This window comes from Tetrao urogallus (genome assembly GCF_951394365.1).
Source record: "Tetrao urogallus genome assembly, chromosome: Z".
Classification (NCBI taxonomy): Eukaryota; Metazoa; Chordata; class Aves; order Galliformes; family Phasianidae; genus Tetrao; species Tetrao urogallus.
In genome coordinates, this window is record NC_136816.1 from 67259299 (window position 1) to 67278531 (window position 19233).

The window sequence follows — 19233 nt, forward strand, 5'->3', positions numbered from 1 at the left end:
GCCCCAGGCAACCCTACAGACTCAGGGAGGGGTGGCTGGAAAGCTGCCTGACAGAAAAGGACCTTGGGGTACTGATGGACAGTTGGTTGAACATGAGCCAGCAGTGTGCCCAGGTGGCCAAGAAGGCCAGTGGCATCCTGGCTTGTATGAGGAGTGGTGGTGAGCAGGACTAGGGAAGTCATCCTGCCCCTGTACTTGGCACTGGCGAGGCCTCACCTCAAGGGCTGTGTTCAGTTTTGGGCACCTCAGTACAGAAAGGACATGGAGGTGCTGGAGCAGGTCCAAAAAAGGGCAACAAGGCTGGTGAAAGGCTTGGAGAATGTGCCCTATGAGGAGAGACTGAAGGAACTGGGGCTGTTTAGTCTGGAGAAGAGGAGGCTGAGGAGAGACCTTATTGCTCACTTCCAATATCTGAAAGATGCTTTCAGTGAGAGTGGGGTTGGTGTCTTCTCACTGGTGACAGGTGACAGGAGGAGGGGAAATGGCCTCAAGTTGTGCCAGGGGAGATTTAGGTTGGATATCAGGAAACACTTCTTAACAGAAAGGGTTGTTAAGCACTGGAATAGGCTCCCCAGGGAGGTGGTTGAGTCACCATCCCTGGATGTGTTTAAAAGCTGTTTGGATGTGGTGCTCAGGGACATGATTTAGCAGAGGATTGTTAGAGGTAGGGTAGCACGGTTATGTGCTGGTTGGACTTGATGATCTTTAAGGTCTTTTCCAACCTGAGCAATTCTATGATTCTGTGATTGTACGATTCTATGAGAGGGACAGAAAGATGCTCTGGGGTCTCCAGAACCAATTGCTTTGCAGCCAGGGAATCCACCGTCTGTGATGGCTCTGCTGCCATGGATCCATCTCAGCCCTTCAAGAGGTTTCTATGGCTGTGAATGCAGGTGGGCTGGGGACAGCTGCTGCCTTCACCAGCCCCTCATCGCGTGGCTGTGGTCGATGGGAGGAAGGTGAATGCGGGCAGGTCGGGGCCTGAGGGAAAGCCCGAGGCAGCGCCTGGATTTCAAAGGCCCTGCATCCTCCGGTCCCGCCATTGCTCCGTTGCTTTTAACACACCCGAGTGCCTCTCGCCCGAAGGATCTCGCAGGAATGAAGCATCCATCGACCGCCCGGATGCCGCGAGACCCGCACGCCTCTCTCTGCAGTGCAAATCAGCATCGACCGCCCCGCCGTCTCCGGGGGGCTCGGCGCAGCCCCGCAGCCCTCATCCCGCCCGGGGCTGTCCGTCGCCACGGAAACGGCCTCCCTTAGCAACGCGCCGCCATGGCAACGGGGCGTAACCCGGGCGGGGCGGGCCGGAAGTGAAGCCGAGCAGCTTCCGGTGCGGCGGCAAGATGGCGACGGAGATGGCGGCTTTACAGCAGCTACACTGGCGGCTGGAGGAATTGGAGCAGCGCATGGGAGTCGGCGCCTGCGAGCCGCCAAAGGTCGGGGTTTCGTTCTTATCCCCTCCAGCCGCCCGTTGGGGATCCTCCCGCAAAGGCCGCTCCACAGCCCGGCCACGGGCCTCGCGGCTCGCTGGCGGCTGACGGGTCCGTTCCCCCTGCAGGTGGCCGATGAGCTCGTCAAGGTGCAGGTGGCGTTGAGCAACATCGCCGGCAAGAGGGAGAGGATCAAGATCCTGTTTAAGAAAAGTGAGTGGGCTGCTGTGCTGGGGTCGTGCAGAAAGGTGGCAGTGATGCATGTTGTGAGCCCACATCCCCTCCTTGGGGCTCAGCTGGCTCCTTTGTGGTCCTGGTTCGGCACGTTTTGCCTAGAAGCAAGAAAATGAAAAAGTTATCTGTTTGCTGGTCTTCAGGGCGTTGGGGTGGTTAGTTAAAGGGGTGGGAGCTCAGGTAGTGTTTTTGTAGAATCACAGAATGACCTGAGTTGAAAAGGACCACAATGATCATCTTGTTTCAACTCCCCTGCTGTGTGCAGGGTCACCAACCACCAGACCAAGATGCCCAGAGCCACATCCAGCCTGACCTTGAATGTTTCCAGGGATGGGACATCCACAACTTTCTTGGGCAACCTGTTCCAGTGTGACCACCCTTTGTGTGGAAAAACTTCCTCCTAATATTCACCTAAACCTCCCCGTCTCAGTTTAAAACTATTCCCCCTTGTTCTATCACTATCCAACCTTGTAAACAGTCACTTTCCTCAATTCTTTCAGTAATAGGGCAAAATACTGAGAGGATCAGGAAAACTCATGTGATTGACATGTGGCTTTGTGGCTGTTGCCATTGGTGGAATGTTGTTTTTGTTTTTTTTTTTATGGGTCAGTTTATTCAGCACTAGGCTTACTGGGTGACAGATGAGATCCACCTGTCTCAAAGGGGGAAAAGCCCAGCAGTTGATGGAGTTCACTGAGATGGCTTTAAACTAGGTTTGAAGGGAGTGAGGGAACAAAACCAGGCTCATTAGAAATGAGCTTAGGTGCAGCATATCAGAGCTAGGGCTGAGAGCAATACTTCAGTTGAAGTGCATCTACATTGATGCACATAGCATGGGCAAGAAGCAGGAGCTAGAAGCCATTGTGTGACAGGAGAACTATGACATGGTTGCTATCACTGAAATGTGGTACAATGACCCTTGTAACTGGAGTGCTGCAATGAAGGGTTGTAAGCTCTTCAGAAGAGAGAGGCTAGGAAGGAGAGGTAGTGGGGTAGCTCTCTACATTAAGTAGTGTTTCAGTTCTCTAGATTTCAAAGCTGGTAATGATAAGGTCAGCTGTTCTGGCTCTGTTCCCTCCCAACAACTTGTGTCCCCTCAGCACTCCTGACAGGCAGGACGTTATGAGAAACTGAAATGTGCTTGGATCTGTACGGCACTGGAGACTTGTGGCACCTTTCTAGAAGAAATATTAGAAGAAGCATCTGGAAAACTGCCTGTCAGACTGGCCTTAGTACTGAGGAAGGTTATGGAGCAGATTGTCTTTGAGTCTGATTACACAGCGTGTGTGGGATAACCCAGGAGATCACAAGCCAACGTGAGTTCACGAAAGGCAGAATATACTTCACTAACCTGATCTCCTATGACCAGGTAACCTGCCTGGTAGATGAGAGAAAGGCTATGGGCGTACTCTGCTCAGACTCTAGCAAAGGCTTTGATAGTGTCTCTCACAGTATTCTACTAGAGAAGCTGACAGCCTGTGGCTTAAACAGGTGTGCCCTTCTCTGTGTAAAAATCTGGCTGGATGGCTGGGCCAGAAAATGATGGTGAATGGAGTTAAATTTAGCTGGCAACTGGTCAGGAGTGGTGTTCCAGGGGGTCGCGACTGGGGCCAGTCTGGTCTAATATCTTTACTGATGATCTGGAGCAGGGGATCGAGTGCACACTCTGTAAGTTTGCAGGTGACACCAAAATGGGAGGAAATGTTGAGCATAGGAAGGCTTTGCAGAGAGATCTGGAAAGGCTGGATTGCTGGGCTAAGGCCAACGGGATGAAGTTCAAGAAGCCCAAGTGCCAGGTCCTTCACTTTGTTCAGAACAGTCCCATGCAGCACCACAGGCTTTGGGGGAGAGTGGCTGCAAAGCTGCCTGGTGCAAAAGGATCTGTGGATGATAGTTGATAGCTGGCTGAACATGAGCCAGCAGTGTGCCCAGGTGGCCAAGGGCAACAGTATGCTTGCTTGTATCAGAAACGTGTATTCAGCAGAACTGGGTAAGTGATTGTCCCACTGTCCTCAGTGCTGGTGAGGCCATGCCATGAGTATTGTGTTCAGTTTTGGGCCCCTCACTACAACAAAGACATCAAGTCACTGGAGCGTGCCCAGAGAAGGGCAACAAAACTGTGAAGATTCTGGAATGCAAGTCTTATGAGCGTCAGCTGAAAGACTTGTTTAGTCTTTCAGTCTTGAAAGGATTGTTTAGTCTGGAGAAGAGAAGGTTCAGGGGAGACCTTGTAGCTCTCTACAGCTCCTTAAAAGGATGTCACAGCGAGACAGGGATCGGTATCTTCTCCCAAGTCATCAGCAGTGGGATGAGAGATAATGGCCTCAAGTTGTGCTGGGAAAGTTTGGATTAAATGTTAGGAAAAAATTCTCTGAAAGAGTGGTAAGGTGTAGGAACAGGCTGCCCAGGGAAATGGTGGAATCACCATTCCTGGGGGTGTTTAAGAGAGATGTGGCAATGAGGAACATCAGTTAGCAGGCATGCTGGCGATGGATTGATGGTTGAATTAAGTGACCCTAATGATCTTTTCAACATTAATAATTCTATGATTAATTTTAGTGTGTGGGGATTCAAACATCACCAAAATTATAATGGTGTTTCATAGACTGGTAACTGCTCGTTATTTTACAAAATACTTTTTGTTATCTAATTCACACATGCCCCAAACTTGAAAGCCTTGGATTTAAACTTGCAGAATGTCACTTGAATTTGGTCTGTAATGTGATTCTTCCACTGAGCTGCTGGGAGTGGAAAAAAGGCTGCTGCAACCCACTTTTTGCTTTACATAGCCATGCCCAATACATGTCTGGAGGACTTCTAGGGCCTGAGCTCTTGTGGGTTGAGAGCAACCACTCACCAGATCATCTCTCCCTTCTGTGTGTGGTGGGAGCACTAGAGATGCCATCCCAGTACTGCTGATCATGTCTGCAGAGCCTTCTCTAAGCCAGGGGCATCAACTGTGAACACAGAGCTGTGGTTCGTCCCATAGAGCTTTTTCACGGCCAAGAATCATGGCCTGACGCCATGGGAGCAGCACTGGGACGGCTGGTGTGGTCCAAGGCTGTGATGAGTGTTAGGTGTGAAAACAATAACAGTACATTTGTAAATAATTTTAGGAACCAGAGTGAGGGAGAGTCCTCTGGTTTTGTATCAAGGGCAGGAAGAAGCAGATTTAATTGGTATTGTTAGCTAAACAAAAAGTAAGTGATGAAGATGTCTGTAACAAAGCAGTTATTTGGGCTTGAGTCATTTATAAGTTCTTGGTCAAGGCTTTCCAAAGTCATTTGTCATCAAGTGCTGCAAACATTGATGAATCTGAATAAAAATAGCACTAAATGTAGGGTGTTTACAAAGCAACCTTGTGTGATGCAGTGCCATGGGGAATTCCACTTGTAAAAGCGGTAACATCTTTCTTACTTTGTGTCTTCAAACCTATCTTTTTCTTTAGTTGAAGATGTAATAAAATACCTAGACCCTCTGTACGTTGACAGAATGGCTGTTCCAGACACTTGGAAGCTGGAGTTCATCTTGGCAGGTATGGCTTACAATGAAAGGAAACAGGTTTTAGCACTGCCGAAGCTGTATTTTGCATGTGCTGGATTGGGTTGAGTTACTTTGTTTAGTTATAAAGATGTGAAAAAGCAAACCACTTTAGAGCTAACTAAAATGTGATTTCTATGAGGATGTCTGTCACCCATTGTGCTCCTCTGCGCATGTCCATGCTGTCATTTTATCTCTTCTGATCTAACTATAGATCAATTTATCCATAAATTAACAAGGCTGAAAAGAAAAAGATGGAGCTTGAATAGCTTTCCTCACCCTTTTTTTAAATACTCTGAGGACTGTAAGAAAAACAGGAGGATTTTGAGTATATATTAAATACCTTCTAGCTTTATTCTCGTTTGCCCCCAAATAACTTGGTTCAGCCTTGTCTTGGTTATAGCGAATTAATTTTTGTGGAGATAACTTCTGACTTAAGTTATCATGAATGAGAATGTACTCATGAACAGCATAAAAGGCTGAATGAAATCATAAGCAAGCTCTTTTTTTGTAGAGGTAAATAACTGGAAAAAAGGAGCTGGAGTGTGAGTGACAGTCCAGCTGGTCATCATTTGGAGTAGGAATAATTCCTTTTTTGGGGTGGGGCTACAGCTGACCTGTTTAAGAGCTCCTTTAACTTGGGAACTTCCAAGTCCATAGTCAGAGACTTTCATGCCTTTACTCTAGCTTTGGCTATGAGTTTTGTTTTCTGTATTTGCCAAGCTGTTCTCTGGTGTATTGTGTGTAAATGGTTTAGAAAACAGATTCATACACACTAATGCACCACTGTTTGTGAGAAGCTTAAAATTCTATCTTTATTTCCTAATATTCCTTATTATCTCTCCCTGATCAGAGGAGCAGGCTCTTCCTTCCCGAGTAGCCCTCCTGGAGCAGGTGAAGAACCTTGAGCCCATCTTAGACAGTGCCAGTATCCAAGGTATGCCAGGTATCTCAGTTGCAAATGCTATCATCCAAGCTGTTGTCTGTGCTGTTCGTTTTTTTGTGAGCCTCAGACTTGAGAACAGCTGAGCACACGACTTAGTGTCAGTAAAGTAGGTACACAGTGGTATATCTGCTCCTGCCTCACATTGCTCTCATGTTCCATGTCTAGAAAGTGTGCAGTGTCTAACTGAGCACTGCTGAATGTCTTAGCTGTTACCAAGCACACCTGGGGTGGGAATGTGACTGCTGCACCAAGGGGTCAGGGAGGTGACTGTGTAGTTCAGTAAAGAGGTTAGAGGCAGTGGCTTGGCAAAGGGTGAGAAACTATGACTAAGCACTATGTGCAATGCCCAGGCTCTGGTGACTCTCCTGGGTTCTGCTTATGTGCTGTCTTATATCCAGAACATCAGTGTTCCTTGTGTAGGCAGAGATGTTTCTTTTAGTGTTTACTACAGTGTTCATCTAATTGTTTGCTACCTCAATGCAAGCGTCTGCTAACTCACCCTAACTCAAGTAGTTAGCAAATAAACCTGTTATTTAGTGTGCAGTGTAGCTATGTGGGTTTTTCTGTTAGTTGGCTTTTTTTAATTGTGTAAAAAAACGTTTTTGGAATGGAGCACTTGAATTCACTGAGCAGAATTTTGCTATGACATGCCCTTGGAGAAGCAATGTTTTTTTTTTTTTTTAATAATTAATCCTACATGATGTAAAACAAACAAAATGGATTTCTGTGCTTTCAGCGGCTCCTGAACATGCAGCCAAACTACAGCAACTCTCTCAAATCCAGATACAGCAACAGGTAGTGTGAATGTTCATGACAGCCTTCACTAGCCAGAAGAAGGAAGCATTTGATAGTGGGTGTACTGATGATACCCTTGTATCTGCAGCTGTTTGAATTATCGTTTATACCACACCTTTAAAACTGCAGCAAGAAAAAAAAAAAAACGTTTAAGAACTTTTGGGGGAGATACCTAGGATTACTAACATTTGACTTTGAGTTGGAAAAGCTACCATAAGCTGCTCAAAATGGAGGTTTGAGCACCTCTTAGTAAGCAGCAGTGTGTTTAACCAGCTGCTGTTCTGCTTTTCACCGGAACACTGAAATGTTGCACTTCTTCAGTGTCCCAGTCTCTAGAAGGCTGTTAATGCTGTCACCTTGTCTCTTTCCTTCCCCATTTGAGTACCCCATGAGGTGGGAGGGTGTAGCCTGGGCAGCACTTAATGCCCCCCCTTCTTATGTTTTGCTGTGAGTTTTCTTTCTGAGGCAAGGAAAGCATGGATGCTAAGAAAGAGCACACACCAGTGCTAGCATGGGTGCTCTTGCACTGTGTGAGCATGGGTGTTTCTTCATAACTTTTACTTCAACTATGGAAACTCTTTCAGCCACAGTGAGTGGTCACAGCCAGGGCCTGAGTTTCAGTTTTGGTACTAGCCTTGGACAGGGTTTCCCCCGTGTTGCCTGGAATTACAGATGTCCTTTAACTTATTTACTGCTTACTCATTGAGGCACTGTTTTTTGCAGGAGCAGTGTGAACAGTTTACTGATGAAGTCAAGATGCTCTTGGAAAACTACAACAAGACAGTATCCTTTTAGCTGGTGCCTTGGACTGAACTGTACACCTGTCTGTTGGGCCACCCCGTCCTATCAGGTAGCTGGAAGCAGGCAATTTCCAGCCTTAGGTTTAATAGCCAGTACCTTTTCTGGTGTAGTGATGCTTGTGTTCCTTTCATTATACTTACCTCAGGAGTGGAGTCCTGATACAGTGCTGAGAGACAGAACTGCCTACCTGAGACAGGAAGGGCAGGATGTTGCTTTGTGAGACAAAGCTTTTTTACTGGATCTGCTTACAGTGTGGCGTGGCACAAAGGAGCTAGCATGTCATTTGAATGTGCATGTGACCTGCCAGAGCCTTGCAGCAGCTCATTCTCATCCCAGTGCTGGAACGCATCCTGAACTACAGTGGGTGGGGGAGCTCTGATTTTTTCTGAAGGAAGACCTTTAATTTGCAGAGCTGTGCAGTGTTTAGAAGTGGCTTCTGGACACCCATTGGTGTGTACTTGGTTTGAGTCTATGTAGTGTACATCCAGTTTCCTTCACCTTTTTCTCTGCCAAGGAATTGGTTTTATATCAGTGCTGTCAGGCTGATGGGGGGTGCTCTGGCTATACTGTTTCCTCCTTGAAGTTTTCACTTCTCTTTCCTTAAGAAGAATATCCAGACTCTGCTTCTCTCCAAGCAGTTTGTCCAGTGGAATGAAATATTAACACAGCTGGAAGCAGCCAGTGAAGTGAAACCCACAGCAGAGTGATAGCAAAGCTGGGAGGGCAAAGAGCCACGGTCTTACGACCCTGCTGGCCTTGAGTTACTCAGGAGAGACTGCAGCAGCTGCTTGCATCCTCTTGCCTCACCATCTTTATACTCACCATGAGTATGCTACAAATGATGACACAGGCTCCTGGGGGCACCCTGGCTTTGTGGCCCTTAATCAAAGCTGCACTGTCAATATGCCACTGTTTGCATATAGTTTTCTCTTAATATGTCACTGTTCTTAATATGCTGTCTTGCATTTTTATGTTTTCAAGCTGGTAACGTACTTTAAAAATCCCTTTTTGCTCTTATTGTGGATCATAGTAAAGCTCTAGTACACTACCTGGCTTGTCTCTTCCTCCCCTGAATGCATGAGTGGCACAGAATGCCTGGTTAAACTCATGCAGATCCATGTGCTGCCAACTGCCCACGGCTGATGTCTCATAAGGCAATTTTATGCCTAGCATGAACTGGAAGCAGTCATCTGCGTGTCCCTTCCTGGGGTGACTGCTGGTGTCCTGTTGTGCGACAGTGAAAATGGGAACTCCTGGAGACTGGGAAGAGCAAGTGACCCTGGCCTACATCCTTCCTCTGCTTACTAGAATGGCAGAAAGTGAGTCAGAGCCCCAGCCAGTCCTTTCTTATTGGGAAAGAGGCATTTGCTGCCCCCTGCCTGTTCTGGCTGGAGCATGGGATTTGTCCACTTTCTGAGTGTGAGCATATGCCTTTGTGAAGCCAGCAGCTCCTAAACCATCCTGCGTGGCTTGTAGAAAATATGACAGTGAAGGGGTGATGTGTGTGTCATACAAGGTAGGCTGGAAGCTAGGCAGATCTGACACCTGGGTCACAGGTGAAGGTGAGCCAAAGGAGCAACTATGTACCACATAGTACCACATCACTGCTTGTAGAAGGGGATGCTGGCCTCTTGCTGACACTGTGGGAGCCCAAAGCCCCCTTTGGTCAGAGGTGGCACTGAGCTTGGTGCTTTGCCTCCAGATGAGTTGCTGAGAGCCCCAGGCTGCCTCATGGCATGCCCAGCTGAAGGTGAGCCAAAGGAGTTCCAGGAGGAATAGCTGGTTCTCCTTGACTAATCTTCATCTAATCCTCATCACCTTGTCCTCCTGTGGAATAGTATACCTCCCTCATAGAATCATAGAATGGCCTGGGTTGAAAAGGACCACAGTGATCATCTAGTTCCAAGCCCCTGCTATGTGCAGGGTCACCAGCCACTATACCAGACTGCCCAGAGCCACATCCAGCCTGGCCTTGAATGCCTCCAGGGATGTGGCATCCACAACCTCCTTGGGCAACCTGTTCCAGTGTGTCACCACCCTCTGTGTGAATCTCAGAGCTGAAAGTCACACCTCCATCACCAATACGTCTGCCAGTGGGCAATGCAGGATATGAGAGCTCTTCAGCCCAACTCATCTGTACAAGTCACTTTATTTCTTTGGAAGTGGGTGCTCTGGGTGCTCTTTCATCTGTTTTTCCTATGGTGCCATCACTTGTTTCCTTAGGTCCTTTGGGGCATGCCTCAGCCCCAGCTGCTTCTGATGGAGCAGTCACTTAGATGCTGGCAGAGCCCTCCTTCCACAGCACTGCTTCACAGGCAGGAATGTGGCCTTACAGCTGGGGAAGCAGATGGGCACTGAGCTGAATCCTGCTGCCCTACATGCAGCTGAGCAGGTGGAGGGTTCCCCAAGCTGCTGCTGTGTGATTAGAGCTGGCTGCAGGCAGTGTTTCCTATTGATGAGGAAGAGATTGGCATGCCAAGGTGGCCATGGGCACTGCAGCTGTTCAGTGGACTGCCATACTGCTCTAAGGAATCTCTGAAGCTTTACCTCTAGGCACAGATCAGTCTTCCCCCTCACCGATGGCTGGACGGAGGGGCAGTCACTGGCTCGTGTCTGCCTTAGAGCCCTGAATCTCAGTCGTGATTGCACCAGAGACTTTCAGGATCTCTATGTATACTCTCTTCCTGAGGAGCATTCCAGTGATCCCTGCACAGCTCTTGTCAGTGGTAGAAGTATTCTGCCCCAGGCCCTGCAATGCCCACTTGTTGAACTCCCAGTTCAGCTCCACATTCTGGAGTATCAGCAGCTGTGCTGGTCCTGGCACCAGCACATTCTGGGATGTCTTGGTGATGTTGACATCCCCTCACCATCTCAGCCTTTCTTTACTGAGGAGGTTGCCTGCAGACAGGGGTTCATCCTGTGCTGCAGCAGTGACTAGGACTGCCCTGGCTGGGTGAGTTTAGGACAGGGAGGCACCGCAGTCTCCCTGCTTGCTCCTTAGAGCGCTGTAGCTGTTTGGACAGGGTGCCCAGATGCACTTCGATGCTTTTCTGTGCCATGTTAATGCTGAGTTCTTCATATACCCTTCCACTCCTTAGAGACTGAGCAGTGTGGCAGGGCACCATCCTTCCTGGGGCTCCTCTTTGCAGTCATTTCTTCTGGTAGCGCTCTGGGCACTGGGGGAGCTGCAGCAGGACAGGCTCCACCAGCTCTGTCAGGTCCCTCCAGGCTGTCTTCCAAAAGTCAGGGCCCAGAGTGCCCATGTGCTCAGGCAGCGCCAACAGCACCAGCTGCTGCAGCTCCTGGTCAGCTTTGCTACAGCAGCTGCAGATGGAGCAGGAACACCAAGGCCCACACATCTCTGTTAGCACCTGCAAAACAGGGAGGGGGCCTGAGCCCAGGGACGCCCTTGGCCCATCTGGCCGACCTGAAGCGTGCCAGTTCCCAGTCCAGGGCTGGGCTCCTCTAATGGGCCCAGCACTGCCTGGCACGCATCAGGGCAAGCGTGGGGCTTGGCGCTGATCCACAGGAGACTCACCTGACTGCAGCGCTGCTCCTCGCCGCCACCATCTCCTCAGTCGCAAGCGTTGTCTGCCAGCCTGCGGGCACAGGAACGTGGCACACGAGGCTCCCGCGCAGTGGGTTCCGAATCCCCGGCCCCGAGTCCCACAGCCCCGCATCACCCCGTCCTCAAACTCCCGCTCTGGGCGATGCGGATCCACCTCCCTGACCTCAAAGCTCGGCCGGGCCTGACGTCGCCATTCCGTCACGCCCACCTGGACTCCACGTCCAATCAGGAGCCGGGACGTAAGCGGGACACCGCCCTTCCGTCCCCGCGCATGCGCACATCTCGTGGCGGCCGCCATTTTGCGGCGAGGGGCGCGGTGCGGCGGCGCCGGCAGGTGAGCGCGGTTCCCGGCTGCCCCCAGGCTCGGCCCGGCTGAGTCGGGCCCGTCCTGCAGCCCGGAGCCTGCAGAGCGCATCCGGACATCGGCTCCCGTTCACCGCGGGACTTTTTCCCGCACCGTGCTTCTTCCCCGCGCGGCGGCCGGCCTGCAGGACTGGCCCTGTGGGGCTCAGCCTCCTCCAGCCTCTCTTTGGCCCCCGCCCTTCCGCGGCCGTATCGCCGTGCCTGCGGTGGGCCTGTCCGGGAGCCGGACGTGACTATAGGCCCAGAGGGGGGGGAAAGCGTGGGCCCGCTTACCTGAACTCTTTCGTTTGTTCTTCGCTTTTCCCCAGGATTCCGCCAGCTGAACCTGTGCTGCTCATTCCCAATGACCCCAGCGTTCATGTTGCTGACCGGTGCCTAGGCTGCCTGTGCTAGAAATGACTGCTTCCCTTTGCACTTCTGCACATCCGGGGTATTCTGGTGGATAGTTTGTATCTGCCTTGTCCGGGTGCCAAAACCTGAGGGTGCCCTTGGGAGAAAAGATTACATGTAATTGGAGCAAGAAGTCCTTTGCACAGCATTTGGAAATTTCTCAGCTGCAGGTGCGTGGAGGTGCTGAGACTTTTCTCGTGGTCAGTGAGGCTGAAATCGTGCCAATGGCAGCCTCAGATTCAAGCTCTGCTGTGCTGGCACAGGTTGCTGGAAGCTGCAGATGCTGCTGAACTTCTTGCTGGGTGGGAAAGCCCGCACTGATTGATTTGTATGAGCCTTAATTACAAGTATTCATGGGTCCATTTTCCTTTTCAGCACAACAGAATGGAAAACTATAAGAAGACCAAAATTGTAGAGAAACCTTGTCCTCTTCCTTTCACTGACCTGCCTCCTGATATCATTGAAATGAAAGTGAAAGATGGAAGTAAAATAAGAAATCTGATGGGCTACGCCATTGGCAAGATGGAACTGGACTCAGTGAGGCAGATCCTTTTCACTGGCTCAGGCAAGGCTGTTAGCAAGACCATCACATGTGTGGAAATCATGAAAAGAAGGCTGAAAGAACTCCATCAAATCACCAAAGTGCTTTTTAAACAGATCGAGGAGATCTGGGAACCCATTGTGCCTGAGGCAGGTCTTGATGCCTTGACGGTGAAGAGAAACATTCCTGCCATATGTGTTCTGCTGAGCAAAGATGCCCTCGATCCCCAGGAGCCTGGATATCAGGCTCCAGGCTCTTTTGACGCCTTCTGGATTGAGACACTTAAAGCAGAGTCCCAGGCCCAAATGAAGAGGAAGCAGGGTGGAGGAAGGGGAACTGGCAGCATGGGAAAGCACCCTCGTGCCAGTGGAGGGCCTGGGGAGTCCTGAGTGAAGTCTTGAGACAGGGACACTTGTGGGTGTAGCTTGGGGATGTTACAGAAACCATCCAGCTGCTCTAGCTGGAAAGCTGGTGCTGAACACAGGCTTTCAGAGCTGTTAGGGGTAGACAGGAGAACTCACTGTTCTAAAATTGACAAAACTGTAGCTGTCTAAATTGTGTTTTGGCAAGTTTCCATGTCAGATGGTGCCAGGCTGCACTCCATAGCCTGTTGCTCAGGGATGAGATGGAAATACAGGATTCACCTATTTGGGCAAGGACCATTGGCATCCAGTTAATGAGCCCAAACAGGCATTCCAGGCATGGCAGTGCTTTGCCAGGGGTGGAGGCAGCTCCTAGAGGGGAGACGTGGCCCAGCTTGGGCTGCCAGCCCGTCATTGCAACTCCTGTGTGAGGATGGCGTCGTTCTGGGCTGGATTGGCCACTTCACCAGTGCCTGAGAGGCCATCTTCTGCTCAAGCCTTCCAGTGTCCTGATGGTTTAGATGTGGGACTGCAGGGATGCAACTCACTGTGTGCCAATCATCCCTTTCTGTCCTACTTTCACTTCCTCTCTGGAGCTGACAGTTACACCTCTGGCAGGAGTAACTAAAGTCATCGCCATACTGAAACAATGTAGGCAAGGGCAAGTGCACTGAGGTGGCAATGGTAAGCTCCAGAGGATGCTTGTTTCCCCTTTCTGTTCCTTTATGATGCATAGAGATGGGTTTAAAATAAAGTTTTTAAGTGATAAAACATGTATTGTGTCTTCTTCGTTGCACTGAAGGTCACCCTCGGCATTACTGACGGGGCTGCAGCTGCAGGCATTTTTCTCCTATAAGTGGACCCTGATGGTGGAGAAAGGTTTTCCTTTGCCGTCTACCTTTTCTACCAATGGAAAAGCCAGGATGGTATTTTTGGGGGAAACTTTTTGCTGTTCTTTTTAATTTTCCTTTAAACTCTCTGGAAGAGCAGTCTTGAAAATACTTGTCCTGAATGCTACTGAATGAAGCAGGGGATAGAGCATCACACTGTGCGCCACTGCTTTGATCCTGGAGCAGCTGCTGGGCAGGAAGGATCTGCAGGGCCACGCCATGTCCTTGTGTGGCTCTGCTGTGCCAGCATGAGCCCACAGCTGAAAGCTTGGTGACTGATGCCTGAGCTGAGTAGCAGGCTTACTAGTAGTAGCCTTTACTAACTAATTAGCAGTTCAGAGATAAATGCTAAGGAAAGATGCTTGAGCATCTGATTGCACTGCCTGCACTGCAATGAGCAGCATGTCTGTGTTTACTGTTCAACACCCTCAACTTAGAGCTAGATCCTGAAATAGCCCATATAATCCTTCCTTGTGGCAGCACTCCCTTCAGCTCCCAGTCAGAGTTGCAGAGGGATTTTATATCTTTTGCAGTACAAAAATCGTTCCCAGGTGGATGCAGCGGCACATTGGGCTCTATCCACGGGCCGCAGTACGGAGATTCCCCAAGCGAAGCCCACCCAACGAGCGGACAGCAGAGCCAACAGAGGTGGGTGTGCTGCTGGCAGCCAGGAGAGGTCCCCAGCTGCCTTGCGGATCTGCATCTCATACCCTGCTGCCTTCTTCCTGATGCGACCAAGCAATGCTGAGCTGCTCGGTGCAGAACACGAGCCGTCGGGACAGCTGCTCGGACTTCCCCTGATGCTTTGCACTGCACACGGCCATTCTGGTCCCTCGTGGGCGGACAGCATAGCCCCGCATTTGCGGCCTGTAGCCCAGAGGTGGCTTTTTGGGGCACGCGTAGGCTCCAGGATGCTCAGCCCTCGCAGACTCCCTTCCTCACTGAGCTTTGCCCCGATCCAGTGGGCCTCCAGCACCGGTGCAGCATGTGCCACGTGGGTGTCCTTTACCCACAGCCACATGTGCCACACGGGTGTTCCTCAGTGTCAGCACCCAGCGTTTCAGCCGGCCAGCCATGGGTAGCTCTGGGGCTCGAGCCGAGGCTGCACGGGGACCAGCAGCAGGGCTGGGCCACTCCATGCCTCGTTGTCTGCACTGTGCACAAGACTTGGTGCCTCTGCGCACGGGGCTGCGCACCCCTCCCAGGGGCACTCCGCGTGCGTCCCCAGCAAGGCCATAGAGCTGCTTCATCCTCACCCCTGCTGTAGTGCAGATAAGGGGCTGGGGTGTGCCTGCGCCCATGTACATACGTGTGCTCACAGCAGCCCGGGCAGCTCACGTACCACCCGGCGTCTGCGTCCGTACCGCACCGCACCGCACCGCACCGCGCGCAGCAGCAGCGCGGCCCCAGCAGAGCGCGCCGAAGAGCGGGGCCAGCGCAGAGCGCTCGTCCAATGGCTGCGCGGCGCGGAGGGGCGGGGCCGCCACCAGCGGTTCTGGGCGGGGCGTCCGCAGGCCACGCCCCGTCCCCCCCCCGGAGCGGCGGGAGGCGGCGGCGGACCGGCGCCGAGCACCGGGACCGGGCGCCACTCCGCGCCGGGACAGCGAGGACCGGACGCGGCTCCGAGCGGCAGCTCCCGGGGCGGAGCGGCCGCGGCGGCTGCAGGTAACTGTGGGGCCGGGATGAGCCGGGACGGGACTTGTTGCGGGCGCGGGATGGGAAGATGCGCGTCCCTCCGGGAGGTCGCGGGCTCCGTCCCGCGGAGTCCCCTCGGGGCTGGGGATGTGCGGAGGGAGGCGGCGCAGCCCGCCTCGTGCTCCGTGCCGTCCCCTCGTGCCGGCGGTGACGGTTCTTTCTCCCCTCCAGGTGCACGGCAGAGGAGACCCCGCGTCGCCGCAGCGCCGCTGGAGGAGTCGCTCCGACGCTCCCGCGCCTCCGAGGCTGCACCGGCGCTGTCCGGGCCGCGCTGGGGTGACGCCGTCCCGCCGCCCGCCGCCAGCACCGCCGCCGTCTCCTCCGTCCCCCGCCAATGCCATCGGGCGGAGGCCGCGTCCCGAGCCGGGGGCTCCGCTTCCTCCCGCGGGGCGGCGGCGATGGGGACGGCTCTCTCCACCGGAGCGGTCGTTGCCATCTCTTTTAACTGCATCATTGCTCTGCTCATCCTCATCCTCTTCTACATCCTCTGCAAGGCCTGCAGGACCCCGTCGTGCCCCAAGAAGAGCCCGGCGTCCGACGCGGACGAAGTGAGGAACGAGGAGAAATACCTCCTGCAGCCCTGAGCGCGCGGCGATGGGGGCGGAGGGGACGCGGATCTGTGCGCAGGGACGGTGACACCGAGCGGAGCCCTTCGGCCCCGCGGTCCCGGTGTCTGGATGGCCGCGGTGATGGAGAGACGGCGGCTGGGGACGTGCACCGCCCTCGGGGTCACCTCGCATGGGGGGACAGCCCGGCTAAGGGGTCGCGCTCTGCCTTTCCCTCGGGGACAGTGGCACGTGGAGAGGCGGCCGGCAGCACCCCGCTGTGCCACGGAGCTGAGCGGGGCCAGCACAGGGCCCATCCCCTGTAGGAGGCTGCTGCGGGGTGGCACCTGCCCTGGGGACCCCTGCAGCACCACAGCGACCAGAGTGGCTGCGAGGTGTGGAGAGCAGGGGGCACCCGGCACCTGCCTGCCCTGGGTTTGGTCTGAGGAGTCACCAGGGTGCAGAGGGCCACTCAGTCTGTCCGTTTGTCCTCGATCTGTCCATTAGGGTCTACTCACACCCTGCCCTCCCTGAGCTTGCCTGCATCTAGGGGCAGCTCATGGGCAGGGACTGCTGCTGCATCCTTCTCTCTGTTGCTGTCCCTTTTGCTGCCATGATGGACACCTCTGTGTGTGCGTGTTGGTTGGGGATCGCTGGCACCTCCCTGTGTCTCACTGCTGCCCACCTGAGCCCACAGAAAGATGGGGATATTTCAAAGCTGTGGGGTCAGTTCGTGTGCCTGGTGCAGCGACACTGAAGGGTCTTCCAGCCTCAGTACCCGGGGATGTGGGTGCAGCCTGGACCCCTCTCTGGTGCCGCAATGGCTGTGCAGGAAGGGATGTGGTCAGCATCCCCCCTGTTCTGCTTGTGGGTTTGTTGGGGCTCTGCTTTGCCCATACTAGAGTCAAGCAATAGCCAGAGTGTGGCCCTGGGGTGCCTGGTATGCTGCAATAAGAAGGGGGGGCTGTGCTGGGAGGGATGTGGGCTGGGGTCCTTCTGCCAGGACTGGCTCCTTCCCAAATCAGGTGTAGCTAACATGTCCCTTTGCAGTTGTGTTTTTTTTGTTGTTTTTTTTTTGTTTGTTTTTTTAGATCAATAAACAGATTGTAGGACCCAGGAGGTGTCTCTGAGCTCTGTCCTGCGCTCGAGGATGTGGGGGGAGGCCTCATCTCCTGCCCCTGGCACTGTGTGGTACTCTGGGGCTGTCCCTCAATGCTGTGGGTGCTGTGTTGGGTCCCTCTGAGCCTCTGAACGCGGGGTGAGAAGTCCAGCCAGGTGCTTGCCTGCTGAGGCAGGCAGCAGAGTGCAGCCCTGGTGGTGGTGGTACTGTGGTTTCCATCCCTACAGAGCACATGGCACGTGCAGGGGATGTATATGGGCATGGTGTACGCCCGCAGCCAGGCCAAGAAAGGGCACAGCAAGTCCCTATTCCTGGCTGCACACAAGACAATGGCAGTGTATCCCTGCTCATCAGCACGTAGCAAGGCCACTGTGGCTCCTGCTTTCAACACAGTCACATAGCAGCTGAACCCTGTGCTGCAAAGCCCTGAAACAGTAGGGTCCCATGCGTAAATGACCCATATGTCGCTCCTTGGGCACTGCCCATGGCAGAACCAGGACGGCACAAACGCCACAGTTTGTTCACAGTTTCAGTGCCTCTCTTTATTCACCCAGGCACGGGGGCGAAGCACTTGCACTATGAGAGGGCAGAGCATGCTAAGCAGCTGCTGGTCAAAGTGGGGCTTTGTCCTCCTGCCCCTGGGCCCTGCCATCTGGCTCCCGCACCAGGATCAGCAGCTTGTCCAGCTTGGCGATCTCCACCTCAGGACCCTTCTTTACCTCCTGGCCCTTCTTCTCCTGCAGGGAGAACAAAGCCAAGATGTCAGCAGAGAGGGATTGAGAGCTGAATTGTGTGGGGTATGCCTGCCTGTCCCTACCTTTTGAGCCCAAAGTGGTGGGAGCTGTGTAGCTCAGCATTTATCTTGCTGTGTTCCTCCAAAGCAGCATCTGCTGCCATATCCCCATGGCTCAACACTGACAACATGGCTCTGACCTCATCCTTGTTTTTGATCTTAGGGGAAGCTCATTTTTGCCCAGTGTGACTTGGAGCACCCCAGGAAGCAGAAAACATGGGTGAACACAGTGCTAGAGAGGTGGCACGGGTCCCTGAACCAGGTTAGAGCCATGGGGACACCACCACCCTGGGCTGTGAGCACAGAGCCCTGCGCCTGCTCCTGGCAGCACTGCGTGGGGATGCTCTGCAGTGGCTGAGGGAGCAGAATGCAGCACATGAACAAAGAGGCTGCTTGCTTTCTGCTCGCCCTGCTTAGGAAAGATCCCCTCCTCAGCTAGGACAAGGCTGCATGGTTTTCGTTTTCCCAGCTCACAGATCACATCTTGGGACAGGGCTGGCTTGCATTAACTCTGCAAACTGAGCAACGCCCTTCCTGGCTGTGCTCCGGGCACTCAGAACGATGTTTGTGCTAATGGCCCACGTCACAGCTGAGCATCTCTCTAAGCAGGAGTGTTCGGATAAACACAGCTGCTCGGGGTATTTCAGGACTTAGCTATTTCTGCAGAAAAGCTGCTTTGCTGTGTGACAGCATGCAGAACCCTCCCTTTGGTACCCTGCATAGCACACAGCACCGCGCATGGGCCCTCAGGATGGGAGAAGAGGGCTTTGCTCTGCTGGAAAAGGGAGAAGCTGGGATGTTTCTGTCACCCTGCTGCTATCCTGAACACCAGTGGGGTCCCTGTCTGACACCTCTTTGCAAAGTTCTTTCTTGGGCACTGGACCAGAAAGAGGTTTCCCATCACACACTCTTGCTGGGGTGGTTGTTCCAGGCTGGCCTCCTGCAGATTTCGTGGCATTCACTCCCCTGTGCTCCAAGGAGCAGCAGCTCTCAAAGCTGTTAGCAGCATCCCTGGGCTCAGAGAAGCATCACCACCCATGCGACTGCAACTCCTCACCTGTGACGGATGGCAATGAACTGATGGGGTCCATCCAGTGTCTGCTCCCTGCCTGCAAGGCATCCTCATGGGTTCACGGGGAGCTGGGGCAGAGCATCACCCCCATGGAGCCAACAGATGTAGAGCTAAACTTACATGGGAAGTCTGTCCCCAAGGAGCTCAT

The 19233-nt window shown here is 53.0% G+C and overlaps 4 protein-coding genes across 4 annotated transcripts in view; 3 read left to right on the plus strand and 1 right to left on the minus strand.

The window, feature by feature from the left end:
• Positions 1 to 1343: 1343 nt before the first annotated feature.
• DCTN3 (dynactin subunit 3) lies at positions 1344 to 8636 on the plus strand (the record flags this gene model as incomplete). Its single annotated transcript, XM_079548070.1, has 7 exons — positions 1344 to 1436; positions 1559 to 1643; positions 5113 to 5199; positions 6058 to 6141; positions 6887 to 6945; positions 7669 to 7728; positions 8364 to 8636. The coding sequence occupies 7 exons, from the start codon at positions 1344 to 1346 to the stop codon at positions 8451 to 8453; spliced, it is 558 nt and encodes a 185-aa protein (XP_079404196.1). The 3' UTR covers positions 8454 to 8636.
• A 3815-nt stretch (positions 8637 to 12451) lies between these two features.
• RPP25L (ribonuclease P/MRP subunit p25 like) lies at positions 12452 to 12997 on the plus strand (the record flags this gene model as incomplete). Its single annotated transcript, XM_079548960.1, has 1 exon — positions 12452 to 12997. One exon carries the CDS (start codon positions 12452 to 12454, stop codon positions 12995 to 12997), a length of 546 nt encoding a protein of 181 aa, XP_079405086.1.
• A 2956-nt stretch (positions 12998 to 15953) lies between these two features.
• Positions 15954 to 16139, plus strand: ENHO (energy homeostasis associated; the record flags this gene model as incomplete). Its single annotated transcript, XM_079548223.1, has 1 exon — positions 15954 to 16139. One exon carries the CDS (start codon positions 15954 to 15956, stop codon positions 16137 to 16139), a length of 186 nt encoding a protein of 61 aa, XP_079404349.1.
• Positions 16140 to 17831: 1692 nt separating this feature from the next.
• DNAI1 (dynein axonemal intermediate chain 1) overlaps positions 17832 to 19233 on the minus strand; it is a gene marked incomplete at both ends in the record, with an annotated part of 135691 nt that continues 134289 nt past the window's right edge. Inside the window, one exon of the mRNA XM_079548150.1 lies at positions 17832 to 17957. Coding sequence (XP_079404276.1) covers positions 17832 to 17957 — 126 coding nt within the window. The remainder of the gene's footprint in view (positions 17958 to 19233) is intronic.